Below are 23,299 nucleotides of genomic sequence, written 5' to 3' on the forward strand. Positions count from 1 at the left end.
GCCAGCATAGCTGACATAAATTGTAACTATAGAAAGAAGGAGTTGCCTGGTAATGTGTATGTATCTATTAAATCTTGGAATGTTCTCAAGCCATTACTGTCCATGATATCAGGAAGGGGTAACGGTATGGATTCCACATTTAGACCATTGGCGGAGACCACCTCTTCCTGAGCAGTAGGAGACACCATATTACATTGGTTAAGGGATATATCAGTGGAGACCACCTCTTCCTGAGCAGTAGGAGACACCATATTACATTGGTTAAGGGATATATCAGTGGAGACCACCTCTTCCTGAGCAGTAGGAGACACCATATTACATTGTTTAAGGGATATATCAGTGGAGACCACCTCTTCCTGGGCAGTAGGAGACACCATATTACATTGTTTAAGGGATATATCAGTGGAGACCGCCTCTTCCTGGGCAGTAGGAGACACCATATTACATTGTGTAAGGGATATGTCAGTGGAGACCACCTCTTTCTGGGCAGTATAGGAGACACCATATTACATTGTGTAAGGGATATATCAGTGGAGACCACCTCTTCCTGGGCAGTAGGATATATCAGACACAGTAGGAGACATATTACATTGGTTTATAGTGGATACAGTCACCATATTACATTGTTTAAGGGATATATCAGTGGAGACCACCTCTTCCTGGGCAGGGCTCCATAATACATTGAGACCCCCTCTTCCTGGGCAGTAGGAGACACCATATTACATTGTGTAAGGGATATGTCAGTGGAGACCACCTCTTTCTGGGCAGCAGGAGACACCATTTCTCTCTATACTCAGCCAGGGGACAGAATAATCATGTCTAAACCAATTAAGGATGGGGTGAAATAGTAGAACCTGGAAATACAATTTAAAGTTTGGTACGGATAGTCTTCCCAGGTCTTTCCCTCTTAGTAAATGTATCTGGGATTGTTTACTTTGTCATATACATTTTTAAAGCGCACTATGAATTTTATCCCAATAGCTAAAGGGGGAGACATGAGAAACAGTGGACTACAGAAATTCAACCCTGACAATATATTCATCTTGACAATAGATATTCTGCTGGTTAAAGAAACTGGGATATTACTCCATCAACTGAGGTCGGATTGAATCGATTTCAGCATTTCTGGCAATGATTTTATCTAAAGAAGGAAATATCTCTACTCTCAAATATTAAAAATGGGAAATGATTGTGGATTCCATAAGTAGAGATGGAGTCCTCCATCAGGGTCCTGAGAGGCAGTAGTGTCACGCCCTAACTTGAGATATCTCTGTTTTCTTTATGTTTTGGTTAGGTCAGGGTGTGACTAGGGAGGGTAAAGCGGTTTGTGGTGGCTGTGTGTTGTGATTAACTCTCTGCCATGCAGATACTGGTCAAACTTGTCACATGCAAAAACAATGGAGAGACATTCTTTCTCAGTTGGTGCCTATCTTTGTTCTGTCTGAGTGTTTTGGAGGCAAATGCAACAGGTTGTCCTTTCTGTAGAAGGGCTTCGCCTGAACCTGTATCACTGGCATCACACTGCAGGGTGACTTCCTCATTCAGGTCATAGTATTCAAGCACTTGGTGTTGTGTGACTGACTGTTTGATGGTCTCAACTGATACATCACGCTACAGTATCCAATTCCAGTCACTCAAATCAAAGTTTATTTGTCATGTGCGCTGACAGTGAAATGCTTACAATGTCCTTGTCAGTCAGTGATCTGAGCGGCTCACACACATCAGATAGGCGGGGCATGAATTTTGCAAGAGAAGTCACAAACCCCAACAGCCGCTGAAGTAACTTTGACGTCAGTCGGAGGACCCTTGTTCTGAATGGCTGTTATTTTCTCTGGGTCAGGACGAAAGCCCGTTAGTGGTGAGAGGGTGACCCATGTATGTCACACCTGGCAGCTTTAACCGGAGTTTATTTCTGTTGACATCTCTTGCTCTCTGCAGGAGAGCCATGAGATGTCTGCGATGATCTGCCATCGCCCTTTTCGTGTGTGTCACCACAACCATACAGTAGAATGTCATCTGCGATCACACTCATTTTAGTCCCTGCAGTGCTTCACACTGTCTGCGCTGGTATTCTTCAGCTGCTGGCTTGATTCCAAACGGCATTCTCAGCCATCTATATCTAACTACAGGTGTCCAGAAAGTTGTTAGATAGCTGCCCACTTCATCAAGTTTGACTTGCCAATATCCATATTTGGCACTGAGTACTGAGAATACCTCTGCATTTGATTTCTTTGGTAGCCGGGTGGCGCATCTAGGGGGGTATTGTCATGCCTGCTGCTGCTCTTCCCCCTGGTGCTCAAGTGCGCCAAGCTCCCCAGATTTGCGCACTCCTGCCACCATCATTACGCACTCCTGCCACCATCATTACGCACTCCTGCCACCATCATTACGACTCCTGCCTTCCCCCTGTCACGCGCATCAGCGATTATTGGACTCACCTGGACTCAATCTCCTCTGTCATTACCTTCCCTATATATGTCTGGATCCTCACTCTGTTCCCTGCTTCAGCATTAATTGTTGTTTGTCTTTGTCTACCCGTGTGCTGACACTGTTCCTGTCCTGTTACCTGTCTGTTCCCCATTAAATGTTCAACTCCCGTACCAGCTTCTCATCTCTGGGGTCGGTCCTTATAGCATCTGGAAGTGTGATCTCAGTAAGGCTTCGTTGAGTGCACTGGGCTCCATGCATATTGGTAGTTAATCAGGTTTTTCAATGACAACCATGCTGTTAATCCAGGGTGTAGGCTCTGTGACTTTCGTGATAATGTCTGCATTGTACATATATGGCCTTTGTGATCCTTTCACTTTAGGTATCCGTCTTGGTAGCTGCTGCACCGGCCGGGCTGCATTGTCTACTTCTAGGTGTGGCTCTCCAGGAAGGCAGCCAAGCCCATCCAACACGTCCTTGTACTTGGAGATGATCTCCTCAGTTGTCATGACGACCTCAGTGGATGTGGTGCTTCGGGTGTTGACAGTGATGAAACACATGGCTGTGATTCACATGACCTGAAATTTGCTAAGAAACCTTTTTTCATCATGGTCTGTTTTGAAATTGCATTCTCCTGTTGTCTTTATCAGTGTGACGTCACATAGCTTGAGTGGAGCTTCGCTGGGTTGGAGAACTGGATTGCCGTCTTGCGTGACTTGCTGTAGGTCCCCATAGCTTGTGACATTCACTGTTGATCCTGTGTCTAGTTGACATTTAATTGTATGGCTGGGTCATGTGTCAAAGGCTCGTCACTGATTGGAGCTAGCTTAAGGTTAATTAACCATTTTTTTTTGTCTTGCTTTCCACAGAATTAACCTGCGTATCACATTGCCTCTGTTGTTTGGTCATTTGACTCATTATCTTCCTCTACTAGATTGAGTTGAGGTCTGTGTTGTGCTGGTTTACAAAGTCGTTTTGTTTGCCACATGCTTTACAGGTGACACCATACGCTGGGCATTTGGCTTTGGCGTGTATTGAACCACAGTAATAACAGGGTAAAACGTCAAACATATTTATGTAAACAGTTGTTTGGCATTCTATGTTTCTTATTATCCCCTGTAAACTCTCTGTTTACTATCATATGTTTGGCGTTTTGATTCTGAACGTCGCTCACGGGAGGTATAATGTACAGTCTCTGGTTCACCTCCATCAATTTTTCTGATTTGCCTTTGTGCTTGTTCACTTGAATGACACATCAATAGCTTTGTTCAGTGTGAGGTTCGGTTCTCTGAGAATGCGCGCTCGCCCAGCTATATTTTTAGTGCCTTTGACAAGCCTGTCACGGACTAGTTCCTCTCGTAATGCGCCAAATTCACGTGTCTGCTAGCTTTCTCAGATTTGCAATGTACTGCTCTGTTGTTTCACATTGACTTTGTTGACAAATATTAAACACGTACCTCTCCTAGATCACATTCCTGGATGGCTCAAACTGTTTCTGTAGCGTCTCTATCATTTTTACCGGGTCAGTTCTCTCTGCTTCAGGTAAGATGGAGCCCACAGAGATGGTCGCCTCTCGTCTAGTCCTTAGGAAACTACACAGTATTCGTTTTTTTATGTATTATTTCTTACATTGTTAGCCAATAAAATCTTAAGTGTCGTTACATACAGCCGGGAAGAACTATTGGATATCAGAGCGAAGTTGTCACGGCTGTCTTCGTCCTCCTCATCTGACGAGGAGAAGCAAGAAGGATCGGAGGACCAATACACAGCATGGTAAGTGTTCGTCATTTTAATTGAAAAAACTGAACACTACAAAACAACAAAATGACAACCGTGAAGCTAGTAAACAATAGTGCTGACACAAACACTACACATAGACAATCACCCACAACCCACAATGACAAAACAGGCTACCTAGATATGGTTCCCAATCCGAGACAACGACTAACACCTGCCTCTGATTGAGAACCATATCAGGCCAAACACAGAAACAGACAAACTAGACATCCAACATAGAATGCCCACTCAGATCACACCCTGACCAAACAAAACCTAAAAACATACAAAGCAAACTATGGTCAGGGCGTGACAGAGGTCAACTTACCAACATTACAACCAGGAATACGACTTTCCCAAAGAGGATCCTTTGTTCGCACCACCACCCAGGACATTGGATCTAATCCCAGAGGTCGACCCAAAACAACGTAGTCGGAAAAAAGGTAGACAGAGCGGCCTCCTGGTCAGACTTTAAAGGCATCCACACCACCCACCGCTTCCCAGTACATTACTCCCCAATGTCCAGTCTCTAGACAACAAGGTAGACTAAATTAGGGCAAGGGTTGCCTTCCAGAGAGACATCAGAGATTGTAACATTCTCTGTTTCACGGAAACATGGCTGTCTCGGGATACTAAGGAGATGATTGTGGACTTCAGGAAACAGCAGAGGGAACACCCCCCCATCCACATCGATGGAACAGTAGTGGAGAGGGTAGCAAGTTTTAAGTTCCTCGGCATACACATCACAGACAAACTGAATTGGTCCACTCACACAGACAGCATCGTGAGGAAGGCGCAGCAGCGCCTCTTCAACCTCAGGAGGCTGAAGAAATTCGGCTTGTCACCAAAAGCACTCACAAACTTCTACAGATGCACAATTGAGAGCATCCTGGCGGGCTGTATCACCACCTGGTATGGCAACTGCACCGCCCTCAACCGTAAGGCTCTCCAGAGGGTAGTGAGGTCTGCACAACGCATCACCGGGGGCAAACTACCTGCCCTCCAGGACACCTACACCACCCGATGCTACAGGAAGGCCATAAAGATCATCAAGGACATCAACCACCCGAGCCACTGCCTGTTCACCCCGCTGTCATCCAGAAGGCGAGGTCAGTACAGGTGCATCAAAGCTGGGACCGAGAGACTGAAAAACAGCTTCTATCTCAAGGCCATCAGACTGTTAAACAGCCACCACTAACATTGAGTGGCTACTGCCAACACACTGTCAATGACACTGACTCTACTCCAGCCACTTTAATAATGGGAATTGATGGGAAATTATGTAAATATATCACTAGCCACTTTAAACAATGCTACCTTATATAATGTTACTTACCCTACATTATTCATCTCATATGCATACGTAGATACTGTACTCTATATCATCGACTGCATCCTTATGTAATACATGTATCACTAGCCACTTTAACTATGCCACTTGGTTTACATACTCATCTCATATGTATATACTGTACTCGATATCATCTACTCTATCTTGCCTATGCTGCTCTGTACCATCACTCATTCATATATCCTTATGTACATATTCTTTATCCCCTTACACTGTGTATAAGACAGTAGTTTTTTGGAATTGTTAGTTAGATTAATTGTTCGTTATTACTGCATTGTCGGAACTAGAAGCACAAGCATTTCGCTACACTCGCATTAACATCTGCTAACCATGTGTATGTGACAAATAAAATTTGATTTGATTTGATTTGATACGTTGTCGGAGTCGGTACAGCCACCGGGATTCTTTATGTGTCGTGCCAACAGAGATAAACATCTCTCTGGGAAGAAGAAGGGCGGAGGTGTATTCCTCATGATTAATGACTCATGGTGTAATCATATCAACATACAGGAACTCAAGTCAAATGCTGACCATATTATCTCCCAAGAGAATTCTCGTCGGTGATTGTAACAGCCGTGTATAGCCCACCTCAAGCCGATACATCATAGGCCCTTAAGGAACATCACTGGACTCTATGCAAACTAGAAACCATACATCCTGAGGCTGCATTTATTGTAGACGGACATTTTAACAATGCAAATTTGAGAACAAGGCTACCTAAATTCTATCAGCATATTGATTGTAGCACTCGTGTGGGCAATACACTGGATCACTGCTACTCTAACTTCCGCGATGCATACAAGGCCATCCCCCGCCCTCCCTTCGGCAAATCGGACAACGACTCAATTTTGATCCTACCGTCCTCTTGGCAGAAACTCAAACAGGATGTACCCATGACAAGACTATTCAACGCTGGTCTGACCAAATGGAATCCACGCTTCAAGATTGTTTTGATCAAGCGAACTGGGAAATGTTCTGGGCAGCCTCAGAGAATAATATTGATTTATATGCTGATTCGGTGAGTGAGTTCAGAAGTCCATTGGAGATGTTGTACCCACTATGACTATTACAACCTACCCTAACCAGAAACTGTGGATAGATTGCGGCGTTCGGGCATAATTAAAAGCACAAACCATTGCATTCAACCATGGAAAGATGTCTGGGAACATGGCCGAAAATAAACAGTGTAGTTATTCTCTCCGCAAGGCAATCAAACAAGAGAAATGTCGATATAGGGACAAAGTGGAGTCATAATGTGACCAGCCACGTCACGGACACTGACGTCTTGCTTCCAGACAAACTAAAAACCTTCTTTGCCCGCTTTGAGGATAATACAGTGCCACCGACGCGGCCCGCTACCATGTACTACTGGGCCCCCCTCTGCTACTCTGTGGCCGACGTAAATAAGACATTTAAACGCATTAACCCTCGCAGGGCTGCCGGCCTAAACGGTATCCCTGGCCGAGTCTTCAGAGCATGCGCAGACCAGCTGGCTGGTGTATTTACGGACATATTCAATTGCTGCCTATCCCAGTCTGCTGTTCACACTTCATTCAAGATGGTCACTATTGTTCCTGTACCCAAGAAGGCACAGATAACTGAACTAAATGACTACCGCCCCGTAGCACTCACTTCTGTCATCATGAAGTCATTTGAGAGGCTAGTCAAGGATAATATCACCTCCACCTTACCTGCCACCTTAGACCCACTTCAATTTGCATACCGCCGCAATAGGTCCACAGACGATGCAATTGCCATCACACTGCACACTGCCCTATCCAATCTGGACAAGAAGAATACCTATGTGAGAATGCTGTTCATTGACTACAGCTCAGCATTCAACACCATAGTACCCTGCGAGCTCATCATTAAGCTTGAAGCCTTCGGTCTCAACCCCGCCTTGTGCAACTGGGTCCTGGACTTTCTGATAGGCCACCTCCAGGTGGTGAAGGTAGGAAGCAACATCTCCACTTCGCTGATCCTCAACACTGGGGCCCCACAAGGGTGTGTTTTCAGCCCCCTCCTGTACTTCCTGTTCACCCATGACTGCGTGGCCACGCACGCCTCCAACTCAATCAAGTTTGCAGACGACACAAGAGTAGTGGGCTTGATTACAAACAATGACGAGACAGCCTACAGGGAGGAGGTGAGGGCACTCGGAGTGTGTTGCTGGGAAAACTACCTCTTACTCAATGTCAACAAAACAAAGAAGATGATCATGGACTTCAGGAAACAGCAGAGGGAGCGCACCCCCCCCCTATCCACATCGACGGGGCAGCAATGGAGAAGGTGGACAGTTTTAAGTCCCTCTGCTGAACACATCACAGACAAACTGAAATGGTCCACCCACACAGACAGTGTGGTGAAGAAGTCGCAACAGCACCTTTTCAACCTCAGGAGGCTGAAGAAATTTGGCTTGGCATCTAAAACCCTCCCAATCTTTTAAAAATGCACAATTAAGAGCATTCCGCCGGGGCTGTATCACCGCCTTGTAGGGCAACTGCAACTGCACCGCCCACAGCCGCAAGGCTCTCCAGAGGGTGGTGCGGTCTGCGCAATGCATCCCCGAGGGCAAATTACCTGCCCTCCAGGACACCTACAGCACCCGATGTCACAGGAAGACACAAAAAGATCATTAAGGACAACAACCACCCGAGCGACTGCCTGTTCAGAAGGCGAGGTCAGTACAGGTGCATCAAAGCTGGGATTGAGAGACTGAAAAACAGCTTCTGTCTCAAGGCCTTCAGACTGTTAAACAGCCATCACTAACACAGAGACAGACTACATACAGACTCAAAATAATTGGCCACTTGATAAATGGAACACCAGTCACTTTAATAATGCAACTTTAATAATGTTTACATATCTTACATTACTCATCTCAAAAGTATAAACTGTATGTTATACCATCTATTGCATCCTGCCTGTGCCGCTCGGTCATTATACTGTTACAATCGCTTATCCACATATTTATATGTATATATTCTTATTTCATCCCTTTAGAGTTGTGTGTATTAGGTAGTTGGTGTGGAATTGTTAGATAACTTGTTATGTTACTGAACTGTCGGAACTAGAAGCGCAAACATTTCACTGCACTCGCATTAACATCTGCTAACCGTGTGTATGTGACCGATAACATTTGATTTGATATGAAGATGCCGCTGTAAGAGATGACATTCCTTTCCCCATCACGGTTAGCAGAGTTGCTATGCGGACTTTTGCTTCCTTTTTGTCCAGACCGGTAGCTATCCCATAGTTTTCCCATTGACAGAAATGTCCAGTTGTTGTATGTATCGCCCTTCATTTCCATAGGTTCTGGTTCTGGGATTACCGGGTAAGCCATTGTTGTCCTTATTATTATTATTATTTGTAGCTGGTTAGCTGGTTGGCACCTCCCTTCCTACTGTGCATTTATCCATGTGTCGTTTTGATGAGTTTACATTTTTTTTTTTTTCACCTTTATTTAACCAGGTAGGCTAGTTGAGAACAAGTTCTCATTTGCAACTGCGACCTGGCCAAGATAAAGCATAGCAGTGTGAACAGACAACACAGAGTTACACATGGATATACCTATTTGGTTCTGACTTCTGACTCCATGTTTTGTGAGGTGTTTGTTCGATACCAAACCAAGGTAATGTGGATTAGAAAGTCCGTACTTACGCAGCACTGTGTAGCATGCATACAGCTCCATTCAGTGCATGGTAAGTCATGCCTAACTTGGAAAAGAATAGAATGGAATAGAAATAAAAAACATGTCCAAGCCTAATCGACACAATGCCATTTGCTTTTTGTTCAGCTGTGAACAACATAGGCTACAAAATATGAACTATGCTAAAGGTATTCACAGATCCGTGCAAATGAAGCGAAGGAGACAAGGATAGGAGACAAGGATAGGAAACCAATGGATGAAACCAGTTTAGAATATTTAGAGGCAGCAGTGGTGTCAAGTACTTAAGTATAAATACTTAAAGTACTACTTAAGTAGCTGTTTTGGGTATCTGTACTTTATTTTACTATTTAAATAGTGACAACATTGACTTTTACTCCACTACATTCCTAAAGAAAATAATGTACTTTTTACTCCATACAGGAAAATGGTCTAATTCACACGCTTAAAGACCTAGTCGTCCCTCCTGCATCTGATCTGGCGAACACACTAAACACAAATGCTTTGTTTGTAAATTATGTCTGAGTGTTGGAGTGTGCCCCTGGCTAAATTTTTAAAACAATGTGCTTAATATAAGGAAATTAAATTATTTCTACTTTTACTTTTGAGACTTAAGTATATTTTAGCATTACATTTACTTTTGATACTTAAATATATTTAAAACCAAATACTTTTGGACTTTTACTCAAGTATGATTTTACTGGGTGACTTTCACTTTTACTTGAGTTATTTATTTTAAGGTTTCTTTACTTTTACTCAAGTATGACGATTAGGTACATTTTCCACCACTGAGAGGTACCCCCAAGTTCATCACATGTAGCAGGCAGCTCATCCATCTCTCTCTTGCGCAGGTCCCCCGCAATTTAAACCGTGTGACGTCACCATGGAAAACCACACATCGACACCCTAAACAAGGCATGTCAATGTTCTTGTACTTAGATACAAGCTGGAGTACAGCACTTGTTGCGGCTATAAGGAGGCCACTAACTTGCTAGCAAGGAAATAAGCCAGGAAAGTCAACTTTCTCCACCCTTAACAACTCCGAATATCGTTTTTGCAACGTCAACATCTTCAATTTAGCTAACGTTACATGGTTGTCTTCTAGTTAAACAGGTAAATATCTGAGAATGTTTTGTCTTAAATAACGTTTGCTTTAGCTACTTATAGCTATCTAGTTTTAGTAGCTAACAGCAGTTTGTTGGTGCTTGATTGGAAAGCAGATCCAAAGAATTAAAAGCCAGCTAGCCCTTGATCATGACATTTAGTGCATTTACATTACACATAGGAGTCATTGGAAGAATGCGTCTTCTTTATGGGGGAGTTTAGCCCCGACGAAAAATACAATCGGCTGCAACTGCGTTTAAACAGTGTACAAATAAAAAAATCTAATCATACTTTATTTGCTCCATGTTTCTAGAACCGTACCGCAATTGAGAATCCATTCATGTTTAAATGGAGTATTGGCTGTTTTGGCTTCCAGAACCAATGTATCTTTAAAATGAACATGTAACAAAACAAGCAATGTGAAATATATATATTTCATAAACCAAAGTTGTTAGCTAAGGTCCGAGTATTTTTTTATCTAACTACCTTTCGGTTACTAGTCCAATGCTCTAACCATTAGGCTACCCTGCCGCCCCTAGTAACATAGGTTCCTTTAGTCCATTATTGGACTAGCTATGCTAATATTATATAGCTATGATTTAAAATACAGATTGCACCTCATTAGAAAATAAATGACTGAGCATTTGCTGTGGTGTCATAGTTTTCTATTAATCCAATGTGAGTAGAAATATAACTTATAGAAATGTTATTTTCATTGAAAGTAAGTCTAAGACGTGGTAGATTTGTTCTATGTGCGCTATTTCTTCACTGCCCATCTTTAAAGTTAATTTTTGCTTCTTTGGCTTTCGGTTTTGTACACCAGCTTCAAACAGCTGAAAATACAAAAATGTTGGTTATTGAAAATATATTTCACAGTGCTTGTTTTGTCACAAACTATTATTTTAGTAACCAGGAAATCAAATCAAATCATACTTTATTTGTCACATGCGCCGAATACAGCAAGTGTAGACCTTACCGTGAAATGCTTACTTACAAGCCCTTAACCAACAATGCACTTCAAGAAGAGTTAAGAAAATATTTACCAAATAAACTAAAGTAAAACAATAACAATAGCGAGGCTATATACAGGGGTTACCGGTACCAAGTCAATGTGCGGGGTTACAGGTTAGTTGAGGTCATTTGTACCTGGGTGATTCTGCATCTTCGGGCACTTTGTCCCGGCAAGCTTTCAGAAATTAAAATGTATTGCAACACCATTTTACCAGTATTATAATCGTCTTTGATTTGTCTAGAAATAATGTCTGATAATGGCTGCGATTGTCCTATTTAGGAATGTATATATTTTCGTCATTTTTCTCAAACAGCCATAGACGAATGTCATTTCCATCACATCATTAAATCAATCAATGAAATTATACATAATATAATAATTTACCAAAAAATATGGTTGTGGTGGAAATGACATCTATTTCCACTCAAACCACCATGTCTGCTCACCAGCATCAAAGTCAGATGTTTTAAGCTATTTTGCTTGGCAAAGGGAGCACTCTGTGTACATGTACTCTTTCTTCAGGTTCTGACAGCACAGAGACTCACTAACTTTCTCAGTGTTGCTGCAGCTGATCACTTTGATGCTGTAGTTTGTCCACTGTGAACTGGAGGTTGGCGTGGGTTTTGCAGAGACATGTGTCCCTATCCTGGACTGTTGGCTTGACAACCCCAAAAGGATGTGTTTTAAAGAACTCATAGTAGGACATTTTTTAATCTCTGATTATTCCCTCTTAAAATCCTGATAAAGGTTCTGAATTGTGCCGTTCAAGAAGCACTTCTGCTTTGTCTTCTTGTTCCTCGTTACTGTCCTTTTCCCCTGTTGTTGTTCTACTGTTGACATCTCGTTGATAGAATCTAGTGATGTTCTCTTCTGTGGCTGTGCTAATTATGTCACACTGATTTTTCCTGGAGTATTGAAGACTTGTTGGTCTGTTTTCATTTGCCCTCATTGCTTTTGCTGAAAATCCAAATTCTCTGTTTGCAGCTTTGACCAGGCCGTACTTTCTCAGGATGTTTCCTCTGAGCATTTTTGAAGCCACTTGTTTGTCCTTGGCACTGTGCATTTTTTGATACTTTTGCTTTAACTCTGCAATGATGGTATTTTGAAACACTAAAATCCTTCTCAAGTTCTTCAGAGTTCCCTGCATTTTCTGTTTTGTCTTTGGGTAATTTTGTCTATCTATTTTCTTCATCAGTTGATCATTGCTTTTTTGTTGTTGGTATTTCTCAGTTTTCCGTTAAGCTTTATCAGGTTTGACATTTGTCATGCAAAGATCTCTGTTTTTGATCGACCTCTTCCACCTTTTTCCTTCCAGCAAGAATTAGACTTCTTATTCCTGTTGCAGACGATGAGGACGGGGTATCAGGGCAGGTGAGTTAGGGGCAGGTGAGTTAGGGGCAGGTGAGTTAGGGGCAGGTGAGTTAGGGGCAGGTGAGTTAGGGGCAGGTGAGTTAGGGGCAGGTGAGTTAGGGGCAGGTGAGTTAGGGGCAGGTGAGTTAGGGGCAGGTGAGTTAGGGGCAGGTGAGTTAGGGGCAGGTGAGTTAGGGGCAGGTGAGTTAGGGGCAGGTTAGTTAGGGGCAGGTTAGTTAGGGGCAGGTAATTTAGGGGCAGGTAATTTAGTGGCAGGTAAGTTAGTGGCAGGTAAGTTAGTGGCAGGTGAGTTAGTGGCAGGTGAGTTAGGGGCAGGTATATCAGGGGCAGGTATATCAGGGGCAGGTATATCAGGGGCAGGTATGTCAGGGGCAGGTATGTCAGGGGCAGGTGAGTTAGGGGCAGGTGAGTTAGGGGCAGGTGAGTTAGGGGCAGGTATGTTAGGGGCAGGTGAGTTAGGGGCAGGTATGTTAGGGGCAGGTATGTTAGGGGCAGGTATGTTAGCCTCATGTTCTGGTTGCAGGTCATCTGGTGACTGAGGTATTGTGTTGCCTGATAGGTATGTCTCCATTGTAACTGAGGTGGTGTGTTGGCTGATAGGTAGGTCTCCATTGTAACTGAGGTGGTGTGTTGGCTGATAGGTAGGTCTCCATTGTAACTGAGGTGGTGTGTTGGCTGATAGGTAGGTCTCCATTGTAACTGAGGGGGTGTGTTGGCTGATAGGTAGGTCTCCATTGTAACTGAGGTGTTGTGTTTCCTGATAGGTAGGTCTCCATTGTAACTGAGGTGGTGTGTTGGCTGATAGGTAGGTCTCCATTGTAACTGAGGTGGTGTGTTGGCTGATAGGTAGGTCTCCATTGTAACTGAGGTGGTGTGTTGGCTGATAGGTAGGTCTCCATTGTAACTGAGGGGGTGTGTTGGCTGATAGGTAGGTCTCCATTGTAACTGAGGGGGTGTGTTGGCTGATAGGTAGGTCTCCATTGTAACTGAGGTGGTGTGTTGGCTGATAGGTAGGTCTCCATTGTAACTGAGGTGGTGTGTTGGCTGATAGGTATGTCTCCATTGTAACTGAGGTGGTGTGTTGGCTGATAGGTAGGTCTCCATTGTAACTGAGGGGTGTGTTGGCTGATAGGTAGGTCTCCATTGTAACTGAGGGGTTGTTGGCTGATAGGTAGGTCTCCATTGTAACTGAGGGGGTGTGTTGGCTGATAGGTAGGTCTCCATTGTAACTGAGGGGGTGTGTTGGCTGTAACTCCATTGAAACTGAGTGGTGTGTTGGCTGATAGGTAGGTCTCCATTGTAACTGAGGGGGTGTGTTGGCTGATAGGTAGGTCTCCATTGTAACTGAGGTGTTGTGCTGGCTGATAGGTAGGTCTCCATTGTAACTGAGGTGGTGTGTTGGCTGATAGGTAGGTCTCCATTATAATTGTTTTCTTTAAAGTCTGTCTTCTATTCCGTTGGTTACATTTCCATCTCTTGTTTCTTTGTTCTCTCTTTGTAAGCTCAGAGATGGATATCACTTCTCCCTTCTCTTTTTTTCTTCCAGTATCTCTCCCTGTCTTTTTGCAGATGTTCCTGGTATTGTATAGGATCATTTTGTGTCTATATGTCTGTGACCTCTGCTGTTTTATGTGGCATCTTCTAAAAACAAAGAAACTACTTAAGTTTTCCAATTGTGCACACCTTGGAGCATTTTCTAGATTAAAGTAATTTAAAACATGATTAAATAAGCCTGTATAAAAAGTACAAAGTAATAACATAATGGATTTTTGTCATTTCCACCACAGTTAAGTTTGTGATGGAAATGACTGTGATGGAAATGATGCATATTGTTTAAATAAAATCCCCAAAATTGAGCCTGAGGACATAGAAGTTCTTGTAGTTGCAGAATTACCCACCTGTAGGTAGGGGTGAAGTGACTAGGCATAGATAATAAACAGAGAGTAGCAGCAGTGTACAAAATAAATTGAGGGGAGGGGGGTGTCAATGTAAATAGTCCGTTGGCCATTTGGTTAATTGTTCAGCAGTCTTATGGCTTGGGGGTAGAAGCTGTTAAGGAGCCTTTTGCTCTTAGACTTGGCGCTCTGTTATCTCTTGCAGAGAAAACGCTTGGGAAACTGGTGTCTATGTCAATTTTATGCGCTTTCCTCTGACACGCCTATTATATAGGTCCTAGATGGCAGGAAGCTTGGCCCCAGTGATGTACTGGGCCATATGTACTACCCTCTGTAGCGCCTTACGATCAGATGCCGAGCAGTTGCTATACCAGGTGGTGATGCAACCGGTCAGGATGCTCTCGATGGTGCAGATTTTGAACGTTTTGAGGATCTGAGGACCCATGCCAAATATTTTCAGTCTCCTGAGGGGGAATAGGTTTTGTCGTGCCCTCTTCACAACTGTCTTGGTGATGTGGACTTTAACGTTAGAAATGCCAATCCCAAAAATATAATTAAGCTACGTTATGCAAAGCTAATCCAAGGACTTTCATGCCATGGCTAGCTAACCTAGAGGAGTCCTATGATGTAACTTGTCTGAGGTCGATGTAGCTAGTCCTGAGAGCCCTAGATGTGTCCAAATTGTGTGTACAGTGACCCACCTGTCTCAGAGAAGCACGGGTTTGAACTTCTCAGTTGCCCCCTTTAGTGTGGAAATTGTGATCGAATCAACGTATTATTAGCCACTTTCAATGTAACATACCGAAAGAAACCAAACTGTGCAAGACTTAGTATGCAAAACTAACTATGCAAGAGATTTTGTTGTAGCTAGAATGCATCGGAGTAGGATTCTATTGCATTGACAGGCACGACTCAGGCCTGTACTGTAAACAGACCAGTGCACCATAACCAATCAGAGCTGGGGTAGGCCAATATGTAAATAAACCATTGCCATATATGGATCTGTGCCATACACTTTGAACTGGACTGTTTACACAGCATGAGCGGTTGTCAGTAGATGCACTTGTTTTGAGATCAAAGCCAGTGTGTGTACATGTTCATATCTTTCGAGTTATTAACCCAGTTACAGATCATGTGTAGTCAACAATGGGGGGAGTGATTGCTTCCTACAAGATGTGTGCATTTCTGGACATCTTTGAAAAACAAGTCAGTGTTTTTTTTATATCTTAAAGGGGCAGTGGTGTATTTTGAGATTGGCTTGAATAATCTAAGTAGCCAATGGGCAGAGGGTAATATAATGTGTCTGATTCTCTGTAATAATGGTATGGGAATAATGATGCATTTTATTTTGTAAAGTGGTTTCTTCCATCAAACAACACAACAACATTTTCAGTCACCTCCTTGTCTGAAGGACAAGTAAATAAACAGGTTCATGTCAAGCCATGTGTGTTTTTTCAGATGTCTGATGGTATGTAGGCCTTCATTGAACACCACACATTGGCTGATACTGTAGACTGAGTGATATAACAGCTAATTCCATGTTAAAATGTTATGGGAGACATTCTCTCCATAGTTTTTTATGGCAGGCCACTCTGGTATGCCTACATTATTGTCAAATAGCCATAGTATCAATCAATCAATCACATTTATTTATAAAAACCCTTCTTACAACAGCTGATGTCACAGTGCTGTACAGAAACCCAGAACCCCAAACGGCAAGCAATGCAGGTGTAGAAGCACGGTGGCTAGGAAAAAACTCACTAGAAAGGCCAGAACCTAGGAAGAAACCTAGAGAGGAACCAGGCTATGAGGGGTGGCCAGTCCTCTTCTGGCTGTGCCGGGTGGAGATTATAACAGAACATGGCGAAGATGTTCAAATGTTCATAGATGACCAGCAGGGTCAAATAATAATAATAATCACAGTGGTTGTCGAGGGTGCAACAGGTCAGCACCTCAGGAGTAAATGTAAGTTGGCTTTTCATAGTCGATCATTAAGAGTATCTTTACCACTCCTGCTGTCTCTAGAGAGTTGAAAACAGCAGGTCTGGGACAGGTAGCACGTCCGATGAACAAGTCAGGGTTCCATAGCCGCAGGCAGAACAGTTGAAACTGGAGCAGCAGCACGGCCAGGTGGACTGGGGACAGCAAGGAGTCATCATGCCAGGTAGTCCTGAGGCCTGGTCCTAGGGCTCAGGTCCTCTGAGAAAGAAAGAGAAAATTAGAGAGAGCATATTTAAATTCACACAGGACACCGGATAAGACAGGAGAAATACTCCAGATATAACAGACTGACCCTAGCCCCCCAACACAAACTATTGCAGCATAAATACTGGAGGCTGAGACCGGAGTGGTTGGGAGACACTGTGGCCCCGTCCGACGACAGGGCCAAGATACCTCCGACAGGGCCAAGATGCCTCCGACAGGGCCAAGATACCTCCGGACAGGGCTAAGAAGGCACGATTTAACCCCACTCACTTTGCCAAAGCACAGCCCCCACACCACTAGAGGGATATCTTCAACCACCAACTTACCATCCTGAGACAAGGCCGAGTATAGCCCACAAAGATCTCCACCACGGCACAACCCAAGGCCCAAGGTGGGGATCAGTAGACTTCTTGACCACTGATAAAGTAACTTAAAACCTCTTTGGGATAGGGGGCAGCATTGGAAAGTTTGGATGAAAAGCGTGCCCAGAGTAAACTGCCTGTTACTCAGGCCCAGAAGCTAGAATATGCATAGTAGATTAGTAGATTTGGATAGGAAACACTCTAAAGTTTCCAAAACTGTTAAAATAATGTCTGTGAGTATAACAGAACTTATATGGCAGGTATGAGAAGAAAAAAAAACTGAGAAAAATCCAACCAGGAAGTGGGAATTCTGAGGTTTGTAGTTTTCAAGTGAATGCCTATCAAATAAATATCCAGTGTCTGTGGGGTCAGATTGCACCTCCCAAGACTTCCAGTATATGTCAACAGTCTTTAGAAGTTGTTTCAGGCTTCTATTGTGGAAGGGGAGAGAATAAGAGCACTCAAAGAAAGTGGCTCAGCTGAAAGCCATAAGTTATTTATTGCACGTGGCCGTGACGTTCGTTCCCTTTCCTTTCTAATGAAAACTGTATTGTCCGGTTGTTTATTATTGAACATTTATGATAACACCCTAAGGATTGATTAGGAACATTGTTTGACATGTTTCTATGAACTTTAATGGAACTTTTTTGACTTTTCGTCTGCATGTTGTGCCCGCGTTTTGTGCATTTGGATTACTGGACTCAACATGTGAACATAAAGGAGGTATTTGGACATAAAGATGAACTTTATCGAACAAAACAAACATATTTATTGTCAAACATGGAGACCTGGGAGTGCCATCAGATGAAGATTATCAAAGGTAAGTGATTAATTTTAACGCTATTTCTGACTTTTGTGACACCTCTCCTTGGCTGGAAAATGGCTGTATGGTTTTCTGTGCCTAGGCGCTGACCTAACATAATCGCATGGTGTGCTTTCGCCGTAAAGCCTTTTTGAAATCGGACACAGCGGCTGGATTAACAAGAGGTTTATCTTTAATCCTATGTAGAACACTTGTATCTTTCAACAATGTTTATGACAAGTATTTGTGTAATTAGATGTGGCTCTCTGCAATTTCACCGGATGTTTGTTTGAGAAATGTTTGCATTTCTGAACATAACGCACCAATTTCAAATTAGGTTTTTGGACATAAAGATTAACTTTATCGAACAAAACAAACATTTATTGTGTAACATGGAGTCCTGGGAGTGCCACCAGATGAAGATCATCAAAGGTTAGTGATTCATTTTAACGCTATTTCTGACTTTTGTGACACCTCTCCTTGGCTGGAAAATGTCTGTGTGGTTTTAGTGGCTAGGCGCTGTCCTAACATAATCGCATGGTGTTCTTTCACCGTAAAGCCTTTTTGAAATCGGACACTGTGGTTGGATTAACAAGACGTTTATCTTTAAAATGGTTTATAATACTTGTATGTTTGAGGAATTTTAATTATGAGATTTCTGTTTGAATTTGGCACCCTGCAATTTCACTGGCTGTAGGCCAGGTGTTCCGCTAGTGGAACCCCCTTCCCAGAAAGGTTAAAGCAGGTACAGCCTCAGTGTTCATAGTAAACTCGTGCCAGAAGTTGCACATCATTTTCACCTAGTTCATGTTTGTGCTCAGCAGTGCTTAAATGTGCTCAGTGATGAAAAACATTAACGGGAACATTGCTTGTAGCTGCTTTTAGCAAAGCTAGTATTTACAGTGCCTTCAGAAAGTATTCATACCCTTGACTTATCCCACATTTTGTTGTTACAGCCTGAATTGAAAATAGATTAAACATTTTTTGGGGAAAGGCACACATCCGTTTATATAAGGTCCCACAGTTGACAGTGCATGTCAAAGCCAAAACCAAGCCATGAGGTCAAAGGAATTGTCCATAGAGACAGGATTATGTAGAGGCACAGATCTCGAGAAGGGTACCAAAACATTTTTGCAGCATTGAAGGCCCCCCAAAAACATAGTGGCCTCCATTTTTAAATGGAAGAAGTTGCCACCGTACACAACCCAAGGACATACCAAACACAGAACAGGCCTGGAGCAGAACAGTGTCAGCCTTGCACTTGAAGCAGTTAGGTGGCAAAGTGCCTTAATCACCGAGGCAGTAGGGGATGGAGCCTGACACCAAGGCAGTAGGGGATGGAGCCTGACACCAAGGCAGTAGGGGATGGAGCCTGACACCAAGGCAGTAGGGGATGGAGCCTGACACCAAGGCAGTAGGGGATGGAGCCTGACACCAAGGCAGTAGGGGATGGAGCCTGACACCAAGGCAGTAGGGGATGGAGCCTGACACCAAGGCAGTAGGGGATGGAGCCTGACACCAAGGCAGTAGGGGATGGAGCCTGACACCAAGGCAGTAGGGGATGGAGCCTGAAACCAAGGCAGTAGGGGATGGAGCCTGAAACCAAAGCAGTAGGGGATGGAGCCTGACACCAAGGCAGTAGTGGAGGCTGAAGGCACAAAAGCACTCACAAACTTCTACAGAGCCTGAAACCAAGGCAGTAGGGGATGGAGCCTGACACCAAGGCAGTAGGGAGAGTGAGCGCCTAACATGCAGTCAGGAGGGTGGGCGCCTGAAAATAAAAGTTGTTTGCTCTTTTGACCAATCGATTGGTCATATTGTTCAAACGCATATTTTTTTATGTGCAGACGCATCGCATGTGTTTAAATCAAATCAACTCAATGCACTGAGTTGGTCTGGTGCTTTAAGGGCTCTGTGTGATTAAATAATTAAGACACAAATTACTAGAGGGAGTATGACCGCAATTGATTTGATTGTGCAGAGCCAGGCTCAGAATTGCTGTGTAAAAATAAAAATAAATACTTCCATTGACTGTGTGACTGGCGCCCATTCTGCGGCAACCACCACAGAACATCAGCAGGGTTTATCGCGCTGTCCGTGTTGCTGAAGCTGCAACATAATTACAGCCAAACTCCGAACATCGTAACACATGTGAAAGCAAAATGAAGGCAGAGGACGTGACAAATATACTCAAAATGGGGGAATGTTTACTGGTTGCTCAGGCGGTAAAGGGGAATGTGTCAGATGTGTGGAATAAATTTGACTAGTTATGGAAAATACTGGAGATAAAGAAGATAAGGAGCCAGCACCCCGTGCGTATTATGTACCAAACAGGTGCTGTTAGATTACAATATCATTTGGAGCAATGTAAGCAACACTAAATAAATAAATAAATAAATAAATGATAAGCCTACCAGAGAGTCTGTCATGTTTTTTTGGTAAATACTTTATTACAGCAAAGACTATAAACAGTTGCATTCATTCGTGAATGCAATTTATGAAATTGACATTATTATGATCATCATTATAATAATAAGTAATAATAACAATAATAACAACAACAATGAGATCACAAAAAGGAGGGTTATTATTAATATATATTTTTCTGACCATTTGGAACAGTGTAAACGACACTAAATAAATTATAAACAACACTAAATAAATTGTAAACAACACTAAAGAAATTGTAAACAACACTAAATAAATTGTAAACAACACTAAATAAATTATAACTAAAACCAGAGAGGCTGTTCTAACAAACAAGAAAGTGTAAAGCCTTTTATTTCAGCATAGCAAAGATTAAAAACGGTTGAATTTGTGAAATTGGGTGATTCCCACCGATGTAGGCTATTAAACAAACACTCAAACAGGCAACAGAAACAGGATCTGTCTTCTGTAGATATATATATGGATGATTCATAAAGCCAGGCACATTCAACAGTTTCCCCTCTCTCCTCACTTTCCTTAGACAATTTTAAGGCAAGGGCTGTTTTCTGGTCCTCTAACTCTGCTGCTGTCTCCGCCACATTGTTCTCAATACCGATAAGGCTTGTTAACTTAGTTATTATTCACATAGCAACATGGTCTAGGAAAAGGTGCCAATTCAACAGCCCACTGATGTGTTTCAGAACCGTGGACAGAGACCGCTATCCAATGCGGGAGAAAACACATTGGGTATAATATAGGTGATATTAGTGTTGCGTCTTGTTCTTACCTAATATAACCATATAAATGTTCAGTAGCACATGTCTTAGACGTATGGACTGTGCCACCCCCACGGCCTCCGTAATGGATCAGTCCAATCAGACAGGTGTGGGGGGGTGTATTTTTTTGCTACTGCTCGACTAAAGCAATCTTGGTTGACCAACAGCCCATCGACTAAACAATGGACAAGTCCACTAAATGGGGTCAGCCCTAATGTAATATTTACTGGCCTGTTTTCTTTCGGTTTCTCTCTTGCCGTGGGAAACAAGATCCTTGTCATGAGCTAAGAAATAGTCTCTGACCTTTCTTGTTTGCTTTCTGGAATGTGAACTATTTTTTTTGTTTAACCATGCTATTTCCTTGTTGGTTCTCAGACTAAGGACTCACCATGACACTGAAGGCCAAGCTGAGCTCAGTATGTCTGGGTATAGAGGGGATGACCTGTGGTTCCTGTGTTCAGTCTATTGAGCTGCGCATTGGGCGTCTGCCTGGAGTCCTACACATCAAGGTGGGTCCGGTTTCCACATAGGGACTCCAGTCAGTATGATTTTTTAGTTCAGGAATAGGTGCCAATCTGGGGAAACTGGACCAATGTGTTTAACAGGTGTATAACAACTATAGGATAGGTCTATGTGTAAACCTACACATCCAGCTGATTTTACAGGATCTGAAGGATGTTTTCACCCTTAAAGCTTTGTGTTCATCATTGTCACCTTTTGAACTTTGAAACGGAATGTCTTCAAACTGCCAAGTCTGCATTTCTAATATATGCTTGACACCATTGTACAATTTCAAGAACTGTAAAATAGCTGCGTTTGCTAAACAAACAAACAAACAAAAAAACAGGTTTCAGAACATTATAAAAACTAGATGGGAAACTAACCAGTTAGAATTGAGAAGGCAGCAATAACACTTCTCATTTATATGTTACCAACCATCATTTTTATTTCATTTGACAAATGTCACCCAACATAAATATCCAGGCAGGTTTCCAGGCTGCATCCCAAATCTCACCCTATGCCCTACATAGTGTACTAATTTTGACCAGGGCCCATAGGTTCAACTATTTAGGGAATAGGGTGCCATGTGGGATCTAACCTCAGCCTCTTCCTCTCCTCTAAGGGGTTGGCTGGTTTATGTAGCTTAATTGAAGATAAACAGTGATCCGTAATTCCGTGTAGCATCTATAAGAACGTTCTAGATGGCAGTAAATGTGGCCTTCTCTGTGTGCTTACCCCTCAGGCACAGGTTAATGAGGATATCATGTGACGGTGTTGTTCCTGACTGACAGCTGGTCTTTACAGGACTGTCATTGGTCGTTGTGGGTCGATAACTGTCTGGAGGTTAGCAGACAGAGGGTTGGAAAATGTCATTCATTCTTTAAAAGGGGGATGTTAATGTGTGTTATTGTAAAGAACAGCACATGGCCTTAAAGGTAGGATTTATTATTAAAGTGTTTTCAGTTTGTTTGACGTACATATTTCCTGGTAGGTGTCTCTGGAGCTGAAGAATGCCAGCATCATCTTCAACCACAGCCTCCACACCCCAGAGGATCTGGCGGAGGCCATCGAGGACATGGGGTTTGACTCCATCCTCTCAGACACTACCACAGCCTCCGAGGTCCCCACAGACACACAGCTGATCCCCACCCCAGCCCTTCTCACCCCCGATGCCCAACGGGAGGCTCTGGCCAGGTTAGCTCAGCTCCAGGGGGTCCTGGAGGTCCAGGAGAACAAGGACCAGAGGGGGGTGTTCATTACCTTCATCCCTGCCCTGATCAGTGCACTGCAGCTGGGGGAGGTGGTTAGTAGCTTGGCCTCCTTCCTGGAGGCCCCTACAGAGGAAACCCTAGTCTCAGTCCCAGACCCTGTCTCAGTCCCAGCCTCTGTCCCAGCCCTGGTTCCAGGTTTAGCCCCTGTCCCAGACCCGGCCACACCCTCACAGGTGAAGATGCGTATCGAGGGCATGGTCTGTCTGTCCTGCATCACCACCATCGAAGGAAAGATTGGCAAACTGAAAGGAGTTGAGAAAATTAAAGGTGACTTACTTACCTTGTATTAAGTAGTAGTCATTATCATTTGATCGTAGTAGTCACAGGTTTTACACTGAAGGTCATTATCATT

At 43.2% G+C, this 23,299-nt stretch overlaps 1 protein-coding gene across 2 annotated transcripts in view; it reads left to right on the forward strand.

Annotated features, from left to right (window-relative positions):
- The first annotated feature begins 10,109 nt into the window (after window positions 1–10,109).
- Window positions 10,110–23,299, forward strand: part of LOC112237575 (copper-transporting ATPase 1-like) — a 54,203-nt gene continuing 41,013 nt past the window's right edge. Inside the window, exons 1-3 of one of the 2 annotated variants that reach the window (XM_042326063.1) lie at window positions 10,110–10,334; window positions 21,551–21,684; window positions 22,668–23,214. In XM_042326063.1, coding sequence (XP_042181997.1) covers window positions 21,565–21,684; window positions 22,668–23,214 — 667 coding nt within the window. In that variant the 5' untranslated portion in view covers window positions 10,110–10,334; window positions 21,551–21,564. Of the gene's footprint in view, window positions 10,335–21,550; window positions 21,685–22,667; window positions 23,215–23,299 lie in introns of those variants that run through there. The other variant, XM_042326064.1, reaches the window with a different exon arrangement.

Source organism: Oncorhynchus tshawytscha, linkage group LG08 (assembly GCF_018296145.1).
Source record: "Oncorhynchus tshawytscha isolate Ot180627B linkage group LG08, Otsh_v2.0, whole genome shotgun sequence".
NCBI lineage: Eukaryota > Metazoa > Chordata > Actinopteri > Salmoniformes > Salmonidae > Oncorhynchus > Oncorhynchus tshawytscha.